The sequence below is a fragment of the Scyliorhinus canicula genome, chromosome 4 (assembly GCF_902713615.1).
Source record: "Scyliorhinus canicula chromosome 4, sScyCan1.1, whole genome shotgun sequence".
NCBI lineage: Eukaryota > Metazoa > Chordata > Chondrichthyes > Carcharhiniformes > Scyliorhinidae > Scyliorhinus > Scyliorhinus canicula.
The window spans coordinates 21,824,077-21,848,255 of record NC_052149.1 but is presented as its reverse complement, the minus strand read 5'-3'; the positions used below and the strand labels follow the sequence as shown (position 1 = coordinate 21,848,255).

At 43.7% G+C, this 24,179-nt stretch overlaps 1 protein-coding gene across 13 annotated transcripts in view; it reads left to right on the top strand.

Moving 5' to 3' along the window:
• evi5a (ecotropic viral integration site 5a) overlaps positions 1 to 24,179 on the top strand; it is a 281,040-nt gene that overhangs the window by 221,914 nt on the left and 34,947 nt on the right. The window contains exon 20 of one of the 13 annotated variants that reach the window (XM_038793832.1): positions 18,475 to 19,116. The exons of the other annotated variants lie outside the window; for them this stretch is intronic. Within the exon in view, the coding sequence (XP_038649760.1) occupies positions 18,475 to 18,552 (78 nt within the window). The 3' untranslated portion in view covers positions 18,553 to 19,116. Of the gene's footprint in view, positions 1 to 18,474; positions 19,117 to 24,179 lie in introns of those variants that run through there. 13 annotated transcript variants of the gene reach the window in all.

The following is a 24,179-nucleotide window of genomic DNA, read 5'->3' as shown; positions in this document are numbered from 1 at the left end:
GGATGTGCAGACTCCACACAGAAATTGACCCAAGTCGAAATCGAACTTGGGACCCTGGAGCTGTGAAGCAATTGTGCTATCTACAATGCTACCGTGCTGCCCTTAAGAAGTTAACCTACACTCCATTATTCTACCCTAATCCATGTACCTATCCAATAGCCGCTTGAAGGTCCCTAACGTTTCCGACTCAACTACTTCCACAGGCAGTGCATTCCATGCCCCCACTACTCCCTGGGTAAAGAACCTACCTTTGACATCCCCTCTATATCTTCCACCGTTTATCTTAAATTTATGTCCCCTTGTAATGGTATGTTCCACCTGGGGAAAAAGTCTCTGACTGTCTACTCTATCTATTCCCCTAATCATCTTATAAACCTCTATCAAGTCGCCCCTCATCCTTCTCCTTTCTAATGAGAAAAGGCCTAGCACCCTCAACCTTTCCTCGTATGACCTACTCTCCATTCCAGGCAACATCCTGGTAAATCTCCTTTGCACCTTTTCCAAAGCTTCCACATCCTTCCTAAAATGAGGCGACCAGAACTGCACACACTACTCCAAATGTGGCCTGACCAAGGTTTTGTACAGTTGCATCATCACCTCACAGCTCTTGAATTCTATCCCTCTGCTAATGAACGCTAGCACACCATAGGCCTTCTTCGCAGCTCTATCCACTTGAGTGGCAACTTTCTAAGATCTATGAACATAGACCCCAAGATCTCTCTGCTCCTCCAAATTGCCAAGAACCCTACCGTTAACCCTGTATTCCGCATTCATATTTGTCCTTCCAAAATGGACAACCTCACACTTGTCAGGGTTAAACTCCATCTGCCACTTCTCAGCCCAGCTCTGCATTCTATCAATGTCTCTTTGAAGCCGACAACAGCCCTCCTAACTATCCACAACTCCACCAATCTTCGTATCATCTGCAAATTTACTGACCCACCCTTCAACTCCATCATCCAAGTCGTTAATGAAAATCACAAACAACAGAGGACCCAGAACTGATCCCTGTGGTACGCCACTGATAACTGGGCTCCAGGCTGAATATTTGCCATCCACCACCACACTCTGTCTTCTATCGGTTAGCCAGTTTGTTATCCAATTGGCCAAATTTCCCACTATCCCATGCCTCCTTACTTTCTGCACAAGCCTACAATGGGGAACCTTATCAAATGCCTTACTAAAATCCATGTACACTACATCCACTGCTTTACCTTCATCCACATGCTTGGTCACCTCCTCAAAGAAGTCAATAAGACTTGTAAGGCAAGACCTACCCCTCACAAATCCGTGCTGACTATCCCTAATCAAGCAGTGCCTTTCCAAATGCTCAGAAATCCTATCCCTCAGTACCCTTTCCATTACTTTGCCTACCACCGAAGTAAGACTAACTGGCCTGTAATTCCCAGGGTTATCCCTATTCCCTTTTTTGAACAGGGGCACGACATTCGCCACTCTCCAATCCTCTGGTACCACCCCTGTTGACAGCGAGGACGAAAAGATCATTGCCAACGGCTCTGCAATTTCATTTCTTGCTTCCCATAGAATCCTTGGATATATCCCGTCAGGCCCGGGGGACTTGTCTATCCTCAAGTTTTTCAAAACGCGCAACACATCTTCCTTCCTGACAAGTATCTCCTCGAGCTTATCAGTCTGTTTCACACTGTCCTCTCCAACAATATGGCCCCTCTCGTTTGTAAATACTGAAGAAAAATACTTGTTCAAGACCTCTCCTATCTCTTCAGACTCAATACACAATCTCCCGCTACAGTCCTTGATCGGACCTACCCTCGCTCTAGTCATTCTCAGATTTCTCACATATGTGTAAAAGGCCTTGGGGTTTTCCTTGATCCTACCTGCCAAAGATTTTTCATGCCCTCTCTTAGCTCTCCTAATCCCTTTCTTCAGTTCCCTCCTGGCTATCTTGTATCCCTCCAGCGCCCTGTCTGAACCTTGTTTCTTCAGCCTTACATAAGTCTCCTTCTTCCTCTTAACAAGACATTCAACCTCTCTTGTCAACCATGGTTCCCTCACTCGGCCATGTCTTCCCTGCCTGACAGGGACATACATATCAAAGACACGCAGTACCTGTTCCTTGAACAAATTCCACATTTCACTTGTGTCCTTCCCTGACAGCCTATGTTCCCAACTTCTGCACTTCAATTCTTGTCTGACAGCATTGTATTTACCCTTCCCCCAATTATAAATCTTGCCTTGTTGCACGCACCTATCCCTCTCCATAACTAAAGTGAAAGTCACAGAATTGTGGTCACTACCTCCAAAATGCTCCCCCACTAACAAATCTATCACCTGCCCTGGTTCATTACCAAGTACTAAATCCAATATGGCCTCCCCTCTGGTCGGACAATCTACATACTGTGTTAGAAAAGCTTCCTGGACACACTGCACAAACACTACCCCATCCAAACTATTTGATCTAAAGAGTTTCCACTCAATGTTTGGGAAGTTGAAGTCACCCATGACTACTACCCTGTGACTTACTACTACCCTGTGACTTCTGCACCTTTCCAAAATCTGTTTCCCAATCTGTTCCTCCACATCTCTGCTGCTATTGGGGGGCCTATAGAAAACTCCCAACAAGGTGAAGGCTCCTTTCCTATTTCTGACTTCAACCCATGTTACCTCAGTAGGCAGATCCCCCTCGAACTGCCTTTCTGCAGCTGTTATACTATCTCTAATTAACAATGCCACCCCCCCACCTCTTTTACCATCCTCCCTAATCTTGTTGAAACATCTATAACCAGGGACCTCCAACAACCATTTCTGCCCCTCTTCTATCCAAGTTTCCGTGATGGCCACCACATCGTAGTCCCAAGTACCGATCCATGCCTTAAGTTCACCCACCTTATTCCTGATGCTTCTTGCATTAAAGTATACACACTTCAACCCATCTCCTTGCCTGCAAGTACTCTCCTTTGTCAGTGTTACCTTTCCCACTGCATCACTACGTGCTTTGGCGTCCTGAATATCGGTTTCCTTAGTTGCTGGACTACAGATCCGGTTCCCATTCCCTTGCCAAATTAGTTTAAACCCTCCCGAAGAGTACTAGAACCCCCCCCCCCCCCCCCCCCCCCCACCCCCAGGATATCGGTGTCCCTCTGGTTCAGATGCAACCCGTCCTGCTTGTACAGGTCCCACCTTCCCCAGAATGCGCTCCAATTATCCAAATACCTGAAGCCCTCCCTCCTGCACCATTCCTGCAGCCACGTGTTCAACTGCACTCTCTCCCTATTCCTAGCCTCGCTATCACGTGGCACCGGCAACAAACCAGAGATGACAACTCTGTCTGTCCTGGCCTTTAACTTCCAGCCTAACTCCCTAAACTTGTTTATTACCTCCACACCCTTTTTCCTACCTACGTCGTTGGTACCAATGAATGACAGATGCAGTATAATTTGGAGAAATGCAAGGTCATTCACTTTGGTAGCCAAACAAGAAGGCAGGCTTTTATCTGAATGGCCATAAGTTAGATGGGGGGAATGTGCAACGAGTCCTGGGTGTCCTCGTACACTAGTCGCTGGAAGTAAGCAAAGGTATGTTGGCCTTCATAGCGAGTGGATTCAAGTACAGAAGTAGGGATGTCTTGCTGCAATTATACAGGGCTTTGGTGAGGCTACACCTAGAATATTGTGTGCAATTTTGTCTCCTTATCTGAAGAAGGATGTTCTTGCTCCAGAGAGAGTGCAGCGAAAGTTTACCAGATTGATTCCTGTGATTGTGGGACTGACGTATGAGAAGAGATTGAATCGGTAAGAATTGTATTTGCTGGAGTTCAGAAAAATGAGAAGGGATCTCATAGAAACCAATAAAATTCTAATAGGACTATCAGGGTAAGATGCAGGAAGGTTGTTCCCGATGGTGGATGTGTCCAGAACCAGTGGTCACAGATACACGGTGGACCATTTAGGACAGAGATGAGGAGAAATTTCTTCACCCAGAGAGTGGTCGGCTTGTGGAATTTGTTACGACAGAAAGTAGTTGAGGCTTAAACATTGCGTGTTTTCAAGCAGCAGTTAGATGGAGCACTTTAGGGCAAGGGGGATCAAAGAATGTGGGGGGAAAGCGGGATTAGGCTGTTGAGTTGGATGATCAGACATGGTAATGAATGGCGGGGCAGGCTCGAAGGGCCAAATGGCCTCCTCCTCCTATTTTCTAGGTTTATGTGCCTAATAGACACTTGTATATGCAAATTTAGCTCCTGCCCATTGTAGGCAGAATCCAGTTAAATCTTGTGAGGCACGGCGAGCCGAGTAAATCTTGCGAGAGACCTCTCGTGAGATTTACTGGCTGCATTGCTTTCGAGTTGGGCATGACTCGGCCATTCCATTGCGGTATCTTTCGCATATGAGCCACAACTGTGAGCATCAGCAGATTTTAAAAAAAATATTTTTATTAAGGTATTTGTAAGTTTTTATAAGAATAACAATAACTATGACATAAACATGGTAAAGCATCAGCAGATTATTCAACCTTGCGAAGAAGGTTGGGATCATGGCTGAGATTGAACCTGTCATCGACAATAGTGAATATGTGCACTCCAGCAGGGGTAGTTGAATAGTGATCATATAGCCAATATTTCCTCCTGAATGATTATATGGCCAATTGTAAAATCTTGACTCTTACTGTCCTGGCTGTGAGGGTCTAACAGACCAATGCACCTGATACTTTTCCAATCTCTGTGGTTTAGCCATTCGCTCAGTTAGATTGCTGAATCAGTAGGCTTTTTTTTTAAAGTAAAGATGAGATATATCTGATTTGGGTTTTGCTATGCACAACTGCAGTCTGACGGCTAGTGGGCAGATAGTATTCTCCCAGATCTCTGCTGGTGTAGCTATAAACTTGACCATTGGGAGTTACATGAGAATTGCTTGGGTCACTTGCTATTGTGTTTTTAACCACTCTTTTCATGGGGACATTGGCCTGCCAGGCGTTTCCCATGATGTGCAGCCAAGATTGGGGCAAGTATGTTGTGCAAGAGCATGGGCACAGATTTCAATCTCAAACTCCATGGTGCGCTATGATGCAACTTTGCTGCATGAATATGTTGAAGTTTTGATATTAATAATTTTACGTTATTGAATATCTATTTCCTTGTTTTTTTATTTTGAATTTGAATCATAAAATCTTACAGCAAATAAGGTTCACCCAACCTGCCTGCGCCAGCTCATTTACAGAGTTATCTATTTAGTCACACTGCCCTGCTCTTACTCCACAGCCTTTCACCTTTCTACCCTCCAGCTATTTATCCAGTTCCCTTCGTGAAATTGACCTCATCTCACCTCTGACTCTTGCCAATCACCTTAAACCTCTGCATTCTGGAAACAGAGTAAATAAGGAGAAACTATCAAAACTCTTCATGAATTTGAGAATCGTTGTTCAATCTTCCTTTAACTGTCTCTTCGTTAAGGGGAGCAGTCCCAGCTTTTCAAACCTTGGTTCCTTCTTCAAGACCTTGACATCCTTCCTAAAGCGTGATGCTGGGAATTATGGACAGTGCTCCAGCTGAGGCCCGAGCCAGTGTTATGTGAAAATTTTACATTGCTCCCCTGCTTTGTACTCTTAGCTTCTATTTCTAAACCATGGATCTTGTCTGCCTTTTTAACACTCTACGAGATCCATATTAAGTAAATGCTGTGGTCAAATTATAATTAGAAGTGAAACTGGCAATTTATATGAGAGCATTCAAAAATACTTTTTTTTCCTCCAAGGTGTTCCTTATTTAAGATAGGAAGATTTTGTTAGCAGTGTATAATTTATTACAATGTATTTTCTTCCCTTTCCTCTCAAGGAGATATTGATTCCCTCAATCAGAAAAGGTCTCAGAGAATAGCCGCCCTCTGATAATTCTCCCAAATGGTCATTCCTGTATGTCAGCCAAGAGAAGTAGGCTAACCGGTTAATGGATTGTGGGGGGCATCACTATTGAACTCCGTTGTCACCTCATTCAATATACACATGCTTACTTCTAGCGGGGGTCATTGGATGGCAACAGCAGGTGGCACCTGGTTTTTCATTTTCCTTTTCTTTCCCTGTGCCTTCCCCTTGGTGCAGCATTGTCGAGGCCAAATTGCCGCTTCTTTCCAACTGCGCAACTAACCCGGCACTGATCAACTAAATCTGAGCCCTCACGGTTTGCATGGCTTGGCTCCTTGCTGCACCAATACACCAAGCTCTCTCAGAAACCCATATTTTTATTGATATGTTAAGTGTTTTAATTTTCCATTTGTGGTTGAGGCACACTGCTATTTAACAGGCTATGTCTTTACCTGTGAGCTACCCGAGGCTGGAATGGTGGGAGGCAGGTGGGGGCAGTTTATGCAGCCGTGGATATTATTACACAGCCACAGTGATAACATGGGGCAGAATTTTAGCAGGTGAGCCATTCAAAGGTCCATGGACTTGGGCCGGAGTGGAAGATCCCGCTAGCAGGAGGGGCGGTAAGATTCCATGTTGGATTATCTGTTTATTCTGAGATAAAATTGTCCTGTGATAGTTACTTCTAATGGCAAACCAAGATCAAGAACTCAAAATCAGTGGAATTACAGTTCCAAAACTGTGTCCAACAGTATCATTACTTGTGGTGTAACTTGTAGGTCTCATTTATCAGTTTTTCAGCTAGTTGTGCAATATTTCTTGCTTTAATGTTACAGAAAGATGAAATGAATGAGTTGTAAAATTGCCAGCTTGCTCGACTTTGCAACTGAAAAGTTTTTCAGTGTTCAAGGTAATTGGAAGTAGAGTTACCTTGGGATTATTTGGAATCTGAATATCGTAGATTAAACCCTAAAGCCTGAATGTACTTGGAATGTTACTATTTCAGATGTTTGTTTTACATACCCTCATAGTAACTGATATACTTTTTTGCTCTGCTAATTTATTTCCTCTATGGACTATGGAAATTTATTCAACTATGACGAGCATCATTAGAGCTTATTCCGTCTGCCACCTAGCCAGAATCAAGACAGTAATCGGATGCATTAACCCTAGCCAGTCCTTCCTCTTCAATTCATGGTTGAGACCAACTGGCACATATACCTTAACCCAAGCTAATTAATTATTGTACCAATACCAATGTACTAATGTTTTGCTGAGTGGTTCCTATCCCATAACCTAATGCACTGTCTGCCATGGATGAAATGTTTTAAGACTTTTAGCTACCATTTTTCTATTCTAATCTCTCCTAATGTTAAAACCTTGTTTGCCCTTTTGAGGTGAAGATAATGTCCTTTAGGGAAGGAAATCTGCCCTCCTTATCTGGTCTGGCCTATGTATGACTCTGGACCCACAGCAGTGTGGTTTACTCTGAAATGATTGAGCAAGCCCCTCAATCCCAGGGCAATTACAGACGGGCAATAAATACTGGCCAAACCAGCGTGCCCACATCCCCTGAACAAATCATTTTTTATTTGACCATGTTCATCATTTGAGGTGTTTGGTAGGGTTTTGATGGATACGTAGGTTACTGCTAAGGCCGACCTGTGCCTGGAAAGATCTGCTACAAATAGATCACGATATCACAGCAGATTAAGTTTTGGATGAGTTCCTGGTTTGGAATTTCCTTCCTTTTCTCTCTGCCCCTGATATGTACTTGCTTTCGAAGGAGGCAACACCATTTTTTAATTTGGTTGCACCAGCTCCAGTGATCCTGAATGAGCTTCTCCCAGGACTCTGCAGGCTTGACTTAAAGTTTTGATGTTGACCTAGTGAGTCGTTGTAGAGCCTCCTTTGACCACCATGCGAGCGCACCCAAGAATGTGGTTCTCCATAGAAAATTTGCTTTGATAATCACATGTCAGGCAATCTGGCTACATGACCAGCCCAATTCAATTATGACTGTCTCAATATAATGCTTGGCATGTCAGCTCAGATGAGCATCTTTTTTAAATTTAAAGTACCCAATTCTTGTTTTATCCAATTATGGGTCAATTTAGCATGGCCAATCCACCTACACTGCACATCTTTGGGTTGTGGGGTTGAGACCCACGCAGACACGGGGAGAATGTGCAAACTCCACACGGACAGTGACCGGGGCTGGGATCGAACCCGGGTCCTCGGTGCCATGAGGCTGCAGTGCTAACCACTGCACCACCGTGCTGAACAAGGTGAGCATCTCCGGCGTTTGTCCTGCCATCTGATCTTCAGAAACTGCCAAAGATAACTCAAAGGAAAATGATTGCGCTTTTTGGCATGACACTGATGCACAGCCCAAGTCTTGCATGCATAGAGAAGAATGGGCAGGACTATTGCTCGATCATAATATTGTTTGAAGTCTGCCAAAATCTACATATTCTGAGGCAATTCCTGCATGTGTCTGATAGTCAATTTTGATAGCTGAAGAGAGTGCAGCCAAGTGAACAGACCCACTGCTGACAGGTTCTGGCCATGGACTGAAACCTTGGACTTGAGATAGGCTTTTGCTGCATCAGGCTGATACATTTCTTAGGTGGTCTTCATGCTGATCATCAGGCCAAAGTTGTCACGTACATGGGAGAACAACTACATGCTACATTGTAAGTCCAGCTCTGAACCAGCAGCTAATGCACAGTCATCGGCAAACAGGAAGTTACAAAGTGCGTCTTTGGAGATTTTGATTTTGCCTGAAGCGGACTCAGATTGAGTTTCTTCCTGTCTGAGATATCTGATTTTGATGCCAGGCGGAGCAGCATGGAAGGCATCAGAGGATATGGCAGAGAAAAACATGATGAAGATGGTTGGCGCTAGCATGGAGGCCTGTTTAACTCTTAAGAATGGATCAGAAGACTCCCCATCATCCATGTTTATCGATGTATTTTGTCTTTGAATTACATTTAATTTCGCCAACCCTATGAAATTAAAAATCTAATGCAAAAACAAAATAGACATTAGCACAGTGGTTAGCACTGTTGCTTTACAGTGCCAGGGGCCCACGTTCGATTTCCAGCTTGGGTCACTGTGTGCAGAGTCTGCACCTTCTCCCTGTGTCTGCGTGGGTTTCTTCTGGGTGCTCCGGTTTCCTCCCACAAGTCCCAAAAGACATGCTTGTTAGGTGAATTGGACATTCTGAATTCTCCCTCTGTGTACCCAAACAGGCGCCGGAGTGTGGCAACTAGGGGCTTTCAACAGTAACTTCATTGCTGTGTTAATATAAGCCTACTTGTGACAATAATAAAGATTGATGTTATACATGGAGATGCACAGCGGGCATCTGTCGCAAGAACACAGAGCAGTTCACTTTTTGGTTCTGGTTCTGGATCTTTCCACAAAGTTCCTTTCATGTCATAAGTAGGAAGCTCATAGTTTTCTTTTGAATCCAACATTGAGGCTGTATACTTGGCTCCCTCCTGCTCCCCACCACTCCTGCTCACAGCCCACAATTGTACAACACACTTCTCCCCAACTGCTGACAGTCCTCATCTGACAGGACAGTCCTCATCTGCCAGTGCAGTACTCAGCGAATACAGTCCTGATAATTACCATTCTCCTGATACAATGTTAAACCATGTCTCCATTTGCTCATAGCAGGACTTCGGTTCCAGAGTGAATAACCCACGGCACTATCTATATAAAATTTTTGTTTTCTTATTTTTAAAATAAATTTAAAGTACCCAATTCATTTTTTCCAATTAAGGGGCAATTTATCGTGGCCAAACCACCTACCCTGCACATCTTTGGGTTGTGGGAGTGAAACCCACGCAGACACTGGGGACAATGTGCAAACTCCACACGAACAGTGACCCAGAGCCGGGATCGAACCTGGGACCTCGGTGCCATGAGGCAGCAGGGCTAACCCACTGCGCCACCGTGCTGCCCTACTATCTATATAAATAAGGAGGAGGAGATTTTCCAATGTCATAAACAAAATTCTTCTCAACTCACGCATCCAAAAATACACTAGTCGGCGACTTGTCTCATTCCTATTTATAATAATTTGCTGTGCTCAATTACTGCATTTGTTAACAACTGCAATAACCACTTCAGAGTAATTTGTATGCAAAGTGCTTTGGGATATTTGAGATTTGGCAATATGGTACACACCAACTCCATTCAGTGGCACTATTTATTGGTTTTGAGTCAAAAAGGCTTGGATTCAACTGCTATTCCTTGACCATAAAATCTAGACCGACACTTGAGTACTGATAGCGTGCTGCAGTATTGGAGGTCTTGTATTTTGGAAGAAATGTTACATTGGGACTGCAGCTGCCTGCTCTTGTAGCTGTAAAAGATCCCAAGGCACTATTCAAAGTAGAGCAGGAGGCACTCCACACGTCCTTCAACCAGTGCTGCCCAAACATCAGAACAGAGCAACATTAATAGAAGGTTTGTTAAAAGTGAGATGGGACCCTCGAGAGAACAGAATTGTCAGTTTGTAAAGGATGATTTAAAGGTATTTAATAACTAGATCACCTTAGTGTTTCCTAAAGAAAAGAATATCGGGAAGGAGATTAATCCTCAAGCATTTGAGAGCTAAAGGTGCAGTGTTAAGAAGGATAAAATAAACATTTCAGCTGTTAGTTAAGCTGAGGGGAGAAGAAGGATGATGGGTGGTCTTTGGGATAGATCCTTGGATACTGAAGGTTTTGAAGGAGGTAACTTGCAGAGGTCTTAGAATTTATATTTCACCGCTTTATTGGGGCGGCACAGTGGTTAGCACTGCTGCCTCACGGCGCCAGGAACCCGGGTTCAATTCTGGCCATGGAGCTTGCACTTTCTCCCCTGCCTGCATCGGTTTCCTCTGGGTGCTCCGGTTTCCTTCCACAGTCCAAAGATGTGCAGGTTAGGTGGATTGGCCATGCTAAATTGCCCCTAGTGTCCAAAAGGGTTAGATGGGGTTGCGGGGATAGGTGGGGTTACAGGGCCTGGGTAGGGTGCTCTTTCGGAAGATAGGGGCAGACTCAATGGGCCAAATGGCCTCCTTCTGCCATTTTATGATTTATTGAATGTGGGTATTTTCAGGAGGTTTGAAGAATAGTCAAAGTAGTACCAATTTTTAAAAAAGGAGACTGATAATTCAGGTAATCAAAGACTAGTTGACTTAACGTCTGTAACATGGTAAACCTTCAAGCATTTTATTACGGATTAAGAAAGAAGCAGTTAGCATGGTTTTCAAAGTGATAGTCATGTTTTGCCAATCTCATTGAACTATTTGACTTCATCAGACTTTGGGATGGGATATTGGGGTAGTGGATCAGGAACTGCAGCAGACGCTGTGTATATGGACTTCAGGAAAACTTTTGACAAGATTCCACGTGAAAATTACTGGAGAAGATTAAGGGGTATGAAGTTATAGTGATGATAATAAACTGGATAAAAAATTGTTTGAAGTGATAAAACAATAGCGAGCAACTTCTCAAAAGTGGTTGGAAGTAGGTAGTGACATCCTTTAGGATTCACGCATGGGAGCCACTTCTTTTTCACTGCATATAGACAATGATTTGAATATAGACATAGAGGGTCTGCTGTCAAAATTTGTAGCTTACGTAAGATTTTAAACTAAATGGGAGGGATAAGGGGTCAAATTTGGGAAGATGTGGTCGATCAGAGAGTAGAGACAAGAGAGAAAAGTATTATAATAATCTTTGCTAGCGGCACAAGTAGGCCCACATTAACACTGCAATTAATTACTGTGAAAATCCCCTAGTCGCCACACTCCGGCGCCTGTTCAGGTACACAGAGGGAGAAATCAGAATGTCCAATACATCTAACAAACAAGTCTTTCGGGACTTGTGGGAGGAAACCAGAGCACCCGGAAGAAACCCACGCAGACACAGAGAGAACATGCAAACTCCGCACAGATAGTGACCCAAGCCGGAAATTGAACCTGGTTACAAAAATAATAAAAGGACAAAACAAAACAGATGAACTGATGGCGCTCATAGAAATAAATAAGTCCAGTCTAATAACCATTACAGAGACATGGCTGTAGGATGGCAGAGATTGGGACCTGAATATTGAATAGTACATGATTAGTAATGACATGAAGTTAGGAAAAGGTGAAGGGGTGGTGCTTTGTTAATTAATTATGGTATTAGCACAATGGAGGATGACCTCGTTCAGAAAACCAGAACGTAGAAGCGGTTTGGTAGATATGAGAAACAATAACGGGAGATGTAATTTGTGGAGTGGTGTGCAGGCCCCCTAACAGTACTCAATTCACATGTTGGAACAGAGTGTAAAGGAAGAAATAATGGGAGCTTTTCAGGAAGATTCAACGATAAAAATGAGGCATTTTGATCTACACACGGACTGGAAAAATAAGAAGGGCAAAGAGATAAAAAACTCAGGAATTGTTTTTCAGAATACACACATTTCAATGAGCAAGAAACATTCTAAGTGGAAGGCGCACCATCTGTGGTTAACTAAAAAAGTTAAAGATAGTATTGACCTTAAAGAAAATTGCGCAAGGATGGGAGACAGATTAGAAGATTGGACAGAATATTAAAAAATCAAAGAAATATTGAAGGATTAAAAGGGAGGAGAAAATGAGTGTAGAATGCCAGCTGTAAATATAAAAACTGGTGGTTAAGAGTTTGTGTTGATATTTAAAAAAAGAAAAGTTATCAAAGTCCGCATTGATCCTATAGAAAGTGAATCTGGGGAATTAATAACGGAAAATAAGGAAATGGCAGATAACGTGAGCCGTTATTTTGCATCAGTATTCAATAAAGAGGATATAAGTAACAATTCAGAAATAGTTGTAACTCAAGAAATGGATGGGAGAAAGGAACTCTAGAAAATTACAGGTCACGGGAGAAGTGGTACCATGGAAATTGTTGGAGATACGGGCTTACAATCCCTGGCTCCTGATGAACTTCACCCGATGGTCTTAAAAAAAAAAAATTGGCTGGTGCGATAGTTGATGCTCTGGTTTTAATTTTCCAAAATTCCCTAAATTTAGGAAAGATTCCATTAGATTGGAAAATAGCAAATGGGAGGGAGACAGAAAGTTGAAAAACAGGCCAGTGAGCTTACCATCTGCCATGAAATTGTTAGACACTATTATTAAAGACATCATAGCAGGACACTTTGAAAAATTCACGATGATCAGGCAGAGTCGACATGGTTTTGTAAAAGGGAAATCATGTTCAAGCGATTTATTGAATTCTTTGAAAACGTAACACGCACTGTGGATAATGGGGAACCAATGCATGTACTGTGCTTAGATTTCCAGAAGGCATTTAATGTTTTTGTTTTATAAATATTTTTTATTGGGTTTTTGAACAAAGTATATTTACTGTTATATACACAGGATAAGAAACATATATATACACATATATAGAAGAGAAGGGCAAACCCAAACATACCAAAGAAAATAATAAAAAATATACAATAACAAATAAAATAGAATAACTGGTAGGATATTGTGCACCAGCTCAACAGCAGCAACTCTGTACACCTGGCAAAATTATTTACAACACATAAGTAGGCGACTGTTTGTGGGGGGAGGGGTGGGTGGAGACTGGGGAGATAAATATACATTCGGGTGCCAGAGAAACAATTACAGTGGGCAATAATCGAATGTTTTGGTGTTGGTGTTGTCGCTTGCTTCTCCCGGACGAATCTCGCTGCCGTCTCGCGCTCACCTCCACTTCTGCCGTTCCTCCCGTCTTTCGTCTTTATTTTCCTCGTTCCCTGCTCCTGGAGATGCCATGTTCGTTATTGTGCCTTCCCTCGGCTCTCATTTCCCTGCCCCCCCCCCCCCCCCCCCCCCTTCCCGGTCTATCTCTCCCTCTCATGCTTTGGCTACTTTCCCCTGATTCTTGGCTACCTGGCTATTCTTCCGCTTGTTCGTTGGCCACAAACAGGTCCCGTAACAATTGCGTGAATGGCTCCCACGTTCAGTGGAAGTTGTCGTCTGACCCTCGGATGGCAAATTTGATTTTCTCCATTTGGAGAGATTCCGCGAGATCGGACAGCCAGTCTGCAGCTTTGGGTGGTGCTGCTGACCGCCAGCCAAACAGTATTCTACGGCGGGCGATCAGGGAGGCAAAGGCAAGGGCGTCCGCCCTCCTCCCCAGGAATAGATCTGGCTGGTCCGAGACCCCGAAGACCCACTTTCGGGCATGGCTCCACCCTCACCCCCACCACTTTGGACATTGCCTCGAATAAGGCTGTCCAGTACCCAGCAAGTCTGGGGCAAGACCAGAACATGTGGGCGTGGTTGGCCAGGCCTCCTTGGCACCGTTCACATCTTTCCTCCACCTCCAGGAAGAACCTACTCATACGGGTTCTTGTTAAGTGGGCTCTATTTACCACTTTTAGCTGCGTCAGGCTGAGCCTTGCGCACGTGGAAGTGGAGTTGACCCTATGCAGTGCTTCGCTCCAGAGTCGCCACCCTATCTCAATCCCCAGGTCCTCCTCCCATTTCTTTCTTGTTGCGTCCAGTACGGTGTCGGCCCTTTCTATCAGTCGGTCATGCATGTCACTACAGTTTCCTTTATCTAGTATGCTTGCGTCCAGTAGTTCTTCCAGTAATGTCTGTCGTGGCGGTTGTGTGTACATCCTTGTCTCCTTTTGTAGGAAGTTTTTGAGCTGTGGATACCTTAGCTCGTTCCCCCTGACTAGCTGGAATTTCTCTGTCAGTTTGTCCAGTGTTGCGATCCTGCCGTCTGTATATAGGTCCCTGACTGTCAGTGTCCCTCCGTCCTGCCCCCACCTTTTGAAGGTGGCGTCAGTCAGAGCTGGTGTGAACCAATGGTTGTTGCAGATGGGAGCTTTGTCTGACATTTTGGTGAGGCCAACTTGCTGCCATAGTTGGTTCCAGGATTGGAGGGTGGCTATCACCACCGGGCTGCTGGAGTGTTTTTTGGGTGGGGATGGGAATGCTGCTGTGGTGAGGGCCCGGAAGGAGGTCCCCACGCAGGACGCCTCTTCCACTCACACCGACGCGGCTTCTGGCTCCTTGATCCATCCCCTTATTCGCTTGGCCGTCGCCGCCCAGTGGTAGAATTGTAGGCTAGAGCCCCCCCCCCCCCCCCCCCCCGGATTTTGGTTTTTGTAGGGACTTCTTTGGGGTCCTAGTATCCCCCCCCCCCCTCATACGAACGGCATGATTAGTTTGTCCAGCGCTTTGAAAAAGGCCATGGGCAGTACGTTCATTTTGATCGTCTGGACTCTCCCTGCGAGGGAGAGTGGGAGTGTGTTCCATCTTTGCAGGCCCTTTTTTACTTCCTCCGTCAGACTGGTGACGTTCCATTTGTGGATACCTTTACAGTCATGAGCTATTTGGATCCCCAGATAGTGGAATTTGTGTCGGGCTTGTTTAAACGGCAGTCCAGTTCGTGCTGCCCCCCTACTTGTGGGTGTACTGGGAAGATCTCGCTTTTGCTCATGTTGAGTTTGTAGCCCGAGAAGGCGCCAAACTATTTCAGGAATGCGATGATTCTGTCCATGCTGGTCTGTGGGTCCAAAATGTAGAGGAGCAGATCATCTGCATAGAGTGAGACTCTGTGCTCTCTGTCTCCTCTTCGGATCCCCCTCCAGCTTTTTGCTGCTCTGAGTGCGATTGCTAGTGGTTCGATCACTAGAGCAGCGGGGACAGTGGGCATCTTTGTCTGGTGCCCCTGTGCAACTGAAAGCATCGGGAGTTGGTATTGTTGGTCCGTACGCTCGCCATGGGAGCATTGTATAGGAGCCTAACCCAGGAGGTGAACCCTGTTCTAAGCCCAAGCCGCTCCAGTACCTCTGAGATATTTCCATTCGACTCTGTCGAAGGCCTTTTCTCCGTCTAGGGAGACGATCACCTCTGGTGTTCTTTCCCCGGAAGGGGCCATTATCACATTCAGCAGGCGCCTGATGTTCGAGGTAAGCTGTCTACCTTTGACGAAGCCCGTCTGGTCCTCTGCGATCACCTCAGGTACACAGTATTCTAGCCTTTTGGCTAGGATTTTGGCCAGTATTTTGGCATCTGCGTTCAGCAGTGAGATGGGTCTGTATGACCCACATTCCGTTGGGTCTTTGTCTTTCTTAGGTATCAGCGAGATTGAGGCCTGTGCTAGCATAGGTGGCAATATGCCCCTAGCTAGCAGGTCTGTGAACATCTCCTGCAGGTGCGGGGCCAGCGCTGTCGCAAATTATTTGTAGAAGTCCGCCAGGAACTCGTCTGGTCCTGGCGCCTTCCCCGCCTGCATGGAGCTAATGCTGTCCGTGATCTCTCCCAGTGCTAGTAATGCGCAGAAGGCATTTAATAACGTGCCACATCAAAGGTTATTGCTGAAAGTAAAAGCTCATGGTGTCGGGGATAGATAACATATTGGCATGGATAGAAGATTGGCCAGCTGACAGGAAACAGTAGGCATGAATGGGTCATTTTCTGGTTGGCAGGATATAATGAGTGGTGTGCTGCAGTAATCAATGCTGGGGCCTTAACATTTCACAATGTATAGGCGGCATGTTTAGGGCAGCATGGTAGCACAAGTGGATAGCACTGTGGCTTCACAGCGCCAGGGTCTCAGGTTCGATTCCACGCTGGGTCACTGTCAGTGCGGAGTATGCACGTTCTCCCCGTGTCTGCGTGGGTTTCCTCCGGGTGCTCCGGTTTCTTCCCACAGTCCAAAGACGTGCAGGTTCGGTGGATTGGCCATGATAAATTGCCCTTAGTGACCAAAAAGGTTAGGAGGGGTTATTAGGTTACGGTGATAGGGTGGAAGTGAGGGCTTAAGTGGGTTGATGCAGACTCGATGGGCCGAATAGCCTCCTTCTGCACTGTATGTTCTATATTAATGACTTGAATGTCGGGATCATAGATTTGGTTGCTAAATTTGTTTATGACAAAGATAGGTAAGAAAGTAAATTATGAAGAGGGCATAAGGAGGCAACAAAGGGATGTACATAGGTTAAGTGAGTGGGCAAAAATCCGGCAAATGGAGTATAATGTGAGAAAACGTGGAATTGTCCATTTTGGCAGTAAAAATGTTTTAAATCAGCATTTTATCTAAATGGTGAGAGATTGCAGAGCAATCTCTGTGTCCTCGTACAAGTGCAGCAAGTAATTAGAAAAGCTATTGCGGGGGCATTGGCTACAAACCTAGGGAGATTATGCTTCAGTTATACAGGACATTGGTGAGAGCACGTATGGAGTACTATGTATAGTATTGGTCTCCTTACTTAAGGAAGTGTTGGAAGCAGTTCAGAGAAAGTTTACTAAACTAATACCGGGAATGGTGGGTTGTCTTGAGCAAAGGAGAGACAGGCTAGTTTAGAAGAGTAAGAGATGACTTGATTGAAACATACGGGATCCTGAGGGGTCTTGGCAGGGTGGATGTGGAGCAGATGTTTCCTCTTGTGAAAGAATCTCAAACTAGGGGGCAGGGGGTGGTCGCAGTTTAAATATAAGACGTCACTCATTTAAGGCAGGGATGAGAAGAAATGTTTTATCTGAGGATTGTGTGTCTTTGGTGCTCTCTTCTTCAAAAGGTGGGAGAAGCAGAGTCTTTGAATATTTTCAAGGGAGTGGTAGATAGGTTTTTTGATTGACAAGGGGGTGATACGTTATCAGGGTAGGCGGGAATGTGTAATTGAGCCTTGACTAGGTCAACCATGATATTATTAAATAGCAGAGCATCTCAAGGGGCCAAGTGGCCTACTCCTCCTGTGTTCATATGTATTCCAATCAGGAAGGTATCGTTAGAACATCGTTAGAAGATCAAAAGAAACTGGGGCAATTGGTTGAAAAGCTATAGTCTCTGTATAGCCTGACGATCTCAATTGGTATTTGGTCCTGTCCAACGCTGGAGGATTACTGGAAGGAGGTTTGTAGGGTAATCTCAAAAGTGGTGCATGTGAAACTGGACCCGAGCCCTCGGGCGGCCACTTTCGGGATGTCGGACCAGCCGGGGTTGGAAACGGGTGCGGAGGCAGATTTTGTAGCCTTCGCCTCGTTGATCGCCCAAGGCGGATCCTGTTAGGGTGGAGATCAACCTCTCCACCCTGTGCCCTGGCGTGGCGGGGGGACCTGCTGGAATTCTTGACGCTTGAGAGGGTCAAATTTGAACTGAGGGGAAGGATGGAGGGGTTTTACAATTCCTGGGCGTTATTCATTATGCACTTTAAATAATTGGATTATATTGAACATTGGCGGGGGTGGGGGGGGGGGGGGGGTGGCTGGGAGAGTTGGTGGGGAGGGGGGGGGGGGGCGGGGAGGGTTGGGGGAGGGGGACTGTATGTGTTAATGGAGACTATGGGGTGGTTCCTGATTCCTTTTTGTCATTTGGTTATGTTAACATGCCGGCTAATGTTTGGGTGTTTGGTGGGATGATGGGATCGGTGTTATTGATATGGGGATTGACGGATTGACTGATTATTGTTTATTGTTCAGTGTAAATTTGGGAGAAAATGTGAAAAAGGAGGAGAATAAAAATATTTTTAAATAAGATCTCAATTGGTATGCTGTGCAATGTTGAATTCTACATGAAGTTTTCACAAAGGTACTTCTTGGATTAACTAGGATAGTACCTTCTAAAATCGTTTTTCTGTTAGAACTCCACAGATTGCAGATATCACATTTTGAATGGACAGGAAACAATGGATGTAAATCTACATTTTTCCAGCAGTTAAGGGATGAAGACCAAAAGGCCCATAGCTACAAAATTAAATACAAGTGATTTAGTACTGAGGGCAGGAGAAAGCTCTTCAATGTTTGGCAGTGAAATTCTCTTCTGGGATTAATGGTTACGGCAAAAACAATGGCAACGTTCAAGGTTAGTATAGATTGGATTGGTGAAGAAAAAGGGAGTTGACGAGGGTGTGGGAACAGGATGGGTAAATGTGATTTGAGCTATTTGGTCATGTGGAAGATCATCACTGACTCACTGTTTGGGTTGTCTATTCCCATCTTGTAACCTCTATGTACTTCTATGCATGGTGATTAAATGGGGTTGTTTAAAAATCTGATGGGACATCAATGGATAGAAAGTGACGCTTTCAATAAATTAAGAATCTAGAATGAGGGAACATAGATTTAGGATTAAACCAAGATTTCAAAATCTGGAATGTACTCGAGTTTGTGATTGAATCAGAGACGTATGTCATTACTTTAAGGTTGACTGGATGATTACAGGAAATAGGAATACAGGACAGGCAAATGTAATTAGCACCACTGCTTGTGACACAGACTGATTGGGTTGAATGGTCCCTTTCATGTTGTAATTTCTATATAATTCTGTGACAGGAATACCATTGAGATTATATAATTTTAAAAACACATCTGAAGTTTATACATGTAGTTTTTATTTTCTCTGACACTACTTAACCTATGCATATGGAAGTCATCACTTTAGTATCTTTGAGTTTAATCAGCAGGCCAAAAATTTGTAATCCATTCGCAATCTGCAGTCTACATGAATTTACAGTAATGGCCACTACACAAGCAAACTTGATTCATCTGCACTATAATGTAAGTTTTAATTGGCAGTTTTGCCAAACTTTGCCTCTTGACCCTTTCTGAGCAATGAATTGAAAATGTTGGTAAAAGGAACTCGCTGTAATAGAGGCCATATTGATGGCAGACATCAAACATTTCAGTCAGTCTCGAGTATCCAATGTGCAGTGACTCCAGTTGAAGTTATTTATTACGTCACAGTAAGAAATGTGAAAGATTTAATGCACAGCAGTCAGTCAGTAGTGTGTGGAATTTTAAGGAATCCTTTATGTAACATTCATAAAAGTCAAAATTGTTGCAGAAGATATTTGCAATGTTAATACCCGTTGAGCCGTAACTTGACATAGACATGAAGTTTGACTGCATTATTGTTCATGGGCATTTATTTGATGCTCATCAATAAATTGAAAAGCTGATGCATTGATGTTGGGATAGCTAACAGAATGACCCTGGTGTGGCCCTTTTACTATCAGCAAGACGATCTGTGATTTTACTTCTCCAAATATTCGTGGAAAATTAAGAGAAGCAAAGTTGCACATTCATCTTCCTGAAGATAGGGATGTGCTCTATGTGAAATGTTGACCACAACCGCCTAACAGTCGACTCCTAATGAGGGAAATGAAAAGAGACACTTAAATTGACAGCTATTTTAGATTTTCTCATTAATAGATAGTTGAAAGAAACAGCAATTCTTTGCTAGATTGGGTTGGTACTCTGTTGAAAAACCAATGATTGAACATTACATTGCTAGACAATACATAAGAGCAAACTTTAATGCAAAATCTAATTGTTTCTATGTTTTATAAGTACAGTCATTTGACTTTATAATGCTTCCCTTTATAGTTGCTACTCTAACTATAACAATGGGACAATGTAATGAATCTGTAGATTCCAGTGTAAGAACCCCAAAGCCGTTATGCTACCTAGAATAGATTGGTGCAAACCTCCTTCGATTATGGAAAGACTAAGTAAGGATGTTCAAAAGATAGTCGGTGAAGCTATCAAGCATCATTCCGTATAATATGTTAAGCAAATTTAGTGGCAAGCTGCCTTCAGACACCAGCATTGATTTCAGAAGTTACTGGGTACCAATTACATCGTTTTTTTAAATATAAATTTAGAGTACCCAATTATTTTCTTTCCAATTAGGGGGCAATTTAGAGTGGCCATCCATCTAACCTACACATCTTTGGGTTGTGGGGGCGAAACCCCACGCAGACAGGGGGAGAATGTGCAAACTCCACACGGACAGTGAACCAGGCCCGGGATCGAACCTGGGACCTCGGCGCCGTGAGGCAGCAGTGCTTACCACTGTGCCACCGTGCCACTTCCAGGCACATACTTGTGATGATGTAAAACCCACCCGTCAGGATAATTATTACTCAATACACTTCATACATGTACATAGTTGCACACAGAACTAATTGATCTTTTGGATGAAAGGCTGCCTGTCTTTACAAAACCCAACAAGACGCAAAAGTTACATCTTGGTACTTTGTCTGAACATAAAGTAGCTTTTTTTTTAAAAAAAACAGAGCTCGAAGAGCTTGTCCTCCGAGGAGTTTGTCAGTGTATAATATTGAAGATTTATCCGAACCCAACAAAAAAACTCATCCAAGTCTGTAAATAGTTCTATTTTACATCATCTACAATCCACAAACACTCTTCATATTTAAATTAATTTCTACAAAAGCACCTGAAAGCCTTTCTGGACCAATATACCTCTATGTTCTTTTCAGAATGTATCCAAACAATCTGATAGTTTCAATACAGTATTACCATATTACACAGTTTAGTCTTTATTTTATTCTGGATTGTAAACGCATTGATACTAAAATTATTAAAATGTGATGTGGAAAAACACAACTGCAATATATATGTTAATAAATTCCCTAGTTTCTGTACTGGATCAAGTTTTAAGTATCTTTATCACTACCTTTTTAAGGTTGGGATTCATGTTTGAGTAATTTTCTTAAATTCTACTGTCTGGCACTTTAGAAGAATTGTTAAAGGAAAGTAGATTTGGGAAATGGTATCTTTTGTTTCCAGTATTCGTGCATTTTATATTGCAGAAGCTTAAATAAATCTGGTTCATGTCGTTTTGAAACATTTATTTCTTGCTGGGAGATGGACAAGGTCTCAACACGCTCCCAAGGCAACTTGTTGACCTGAAATGCTGGAAACTCCTTCCCTGCACAGTAGAAAGGCTTTTTAAAAGTAATGGGTAAGGTAATTACTTGAGACAATGCTGAAAACGATCTGCAGCTGGTGAATGCCAGAAAATTATATTGCTGGCTGATTGCAATGCCAGGTTTCCATAAATGTATCATTTCTTGGTATGTAAATGGCGAATTGCCTTGAATTAAAATGTGTTCCTGGATTTGACCTATGCGTTTACCCCGGGGGGGGTCGGAGAATCGCACGGGGCCGGTGTAAATCCCGCCCCCTCTGTGGCCGGATCCGCCACCCAAGAATCGGTGGGGGCGGGAATCGCGCTGTGCCTGGCCCGCGATCGGGGCCCACCGAACTCCCCCAAGAGCATTTTGGGTGTACCTAGGACACACTGACTGCAGTGTTTCAAGAGTGTGGCATAACCACCACCTTCTCGAGGGGCAATTAAGGATGGGCAACGAATGCTGGCATAGCCAGCGATGCCCAAATTCCATGAACAAATATTTTTTTAAATCACACCACAACAGTTTGAGATTTTTAATTCAATTTCAAAAAATCTGGAGATAAAACTTGGTCTCAGTAAAAGTGACTCTGAAGCTGTCAGAGTGTTGTTCAAAAACCCAACTGGCTCACTAGCAGAAGGGAACCTGCCTCCCTAACCTGAATTAGCTGCCCTTTGAATTAGTTCAGCAAATAATAACAAATGAATTAGTCATAGCAAGCAAAGTAGCCATCAGGCAATGCTTACATTCCAAAAGTGAATACAATTAAGTTGAAAAGATAGCACACTCGTAAATTTTAGTTTTGCTGTCTCCAAATCTACATAGTTGTCCATGTATCAAATTATCTACCTGTTCTGAAATCAACCCCAGAAGATGTCCAAGTACTGTCCAAGTGGTTTATCTATTGATTTTTACATCTTTGTGTACCACATCCATACTGTATTTTCCATAGTGCACCAATGAGTTTAGAAATTTAGTTGTAGGCATGAACATGGCATTTACCAACAGCTTTACTTGTTCCATTAAATTTACCATCTCCAGTGTGATAGCACATGACATTATGCCAAGAGAACCAGCTGCCACACAAGGATAGGCTCCGTTTTACAAGGTGATCACTCAGAGACAGGACCCAATGCGGTTCCAGAAAGGCCTAAAACTAGTTTAACTTTGCGACAAGCTGTGGCATAGTCTGGGATTAGGCGTGTAAAAATCGTTAACGGATTGAGATAAATTTATATGAAAGACATGGCACTGCGCACACAAAACATGCACAGGAAAAAGAGCTATAAACCTCCAACTCAATTAAGCGCTACCAAGAAATCTCTCTGCAGCACCACTGAATGCTGATAAGATAAAATTATTAAGCAACAAGATGTGAGGGTAGATTTTCCTCAATGGTGCCGTGTGGGTGCCTGAGAGACGATGTACCTGAGGTGAACTGGACCTGTGATGAAGCTTCCTGCCGAGAGGCGATGTACATGTCTATCCCATTCCTAGTCTAGATCCGAAAGTAGGGAAGGAAAGGGGAGCTGGGAAGCAGAAATCTATGATATCCAAAGATCATCCAGGGAAAGATAGTGGGAGGGATGAAAGGCCTGAGATGGAAAATCCATAATCTTCCCAGGAACCCCACCACTGCAACAGCATCTTCCTTTTTGATAGCTTTTTATTATTTTGCTTCTATCCTAGTGTAGTTAACATAGTGCCTCAGCAGCTGAAGGCATTTATGCCACTTCTGGAGCACTGCTGTTATTCCTACCAAAAGAGGAAACCTCAGAATTGTGCAGGGATCAAGCAGGTTACTGCTGAAGAAAGGATGGGCATGTAAACAAGGATAAGAATTTTAAAATCAAGTCATTGCTGGATTGGGTGCCAAGGTCAGTTAGCAGAAGGTTAAATGGGACTTGTTGCAAACTAGTAAGGAACAGCAAATTGGACCCTTCGACACGGAAGTCCAAATATCAAATATATGCAATCTCAGACCCAGTTGCCAATAGGGCACCTCAGGATATCCTAGCATGGTACAGTGGTGAAAGGACCTGGTGTAACTCTGTTTTTACCAATTTTTCCTCTCTTCTGCACCTGGGATGTCATTGTTTCCCAAGCATTATAATTTTGAGAATTTTGTCAGCACTGCGGGGATGTAACTTTCGGGAATGATTCAGCTATCTGGGGCACGATTATAGCCTTCAACAGGCCCCATGTGAATGGAAAATTAGCCAACATTTTTACTTGGAATTCATTGCAAACCACCCCCACTAAAAGTGAGACTGTTTGCCTGTTAGGTGATTAAAGACGTGAATCTTACCATGCATAAATAGTCTGCTAATATTCCTGGCTCACTTATGAATGATAGATATTTGGGAACAGCACTAGGAAGTGCCCTTGGAATTGTATTATGCTTGGAAAACAGTACAGCTAAGCAAGAAGGAGAGAAAATGTAAATACGGTTCTCACATCTCGCTCATGTCCTGCAGTCCTAGACAAGCCACGCTGGTCATTTGATTCATGATCCTTCCAACACAATCAACATTCAACCTCTTTATCTGTTGCCAATCTCTCTATCTTTTATCAATACTGCTATGTGCGCCACGGTAGCACAGTGGTTAGCACTGCTACCTCACAGCGCT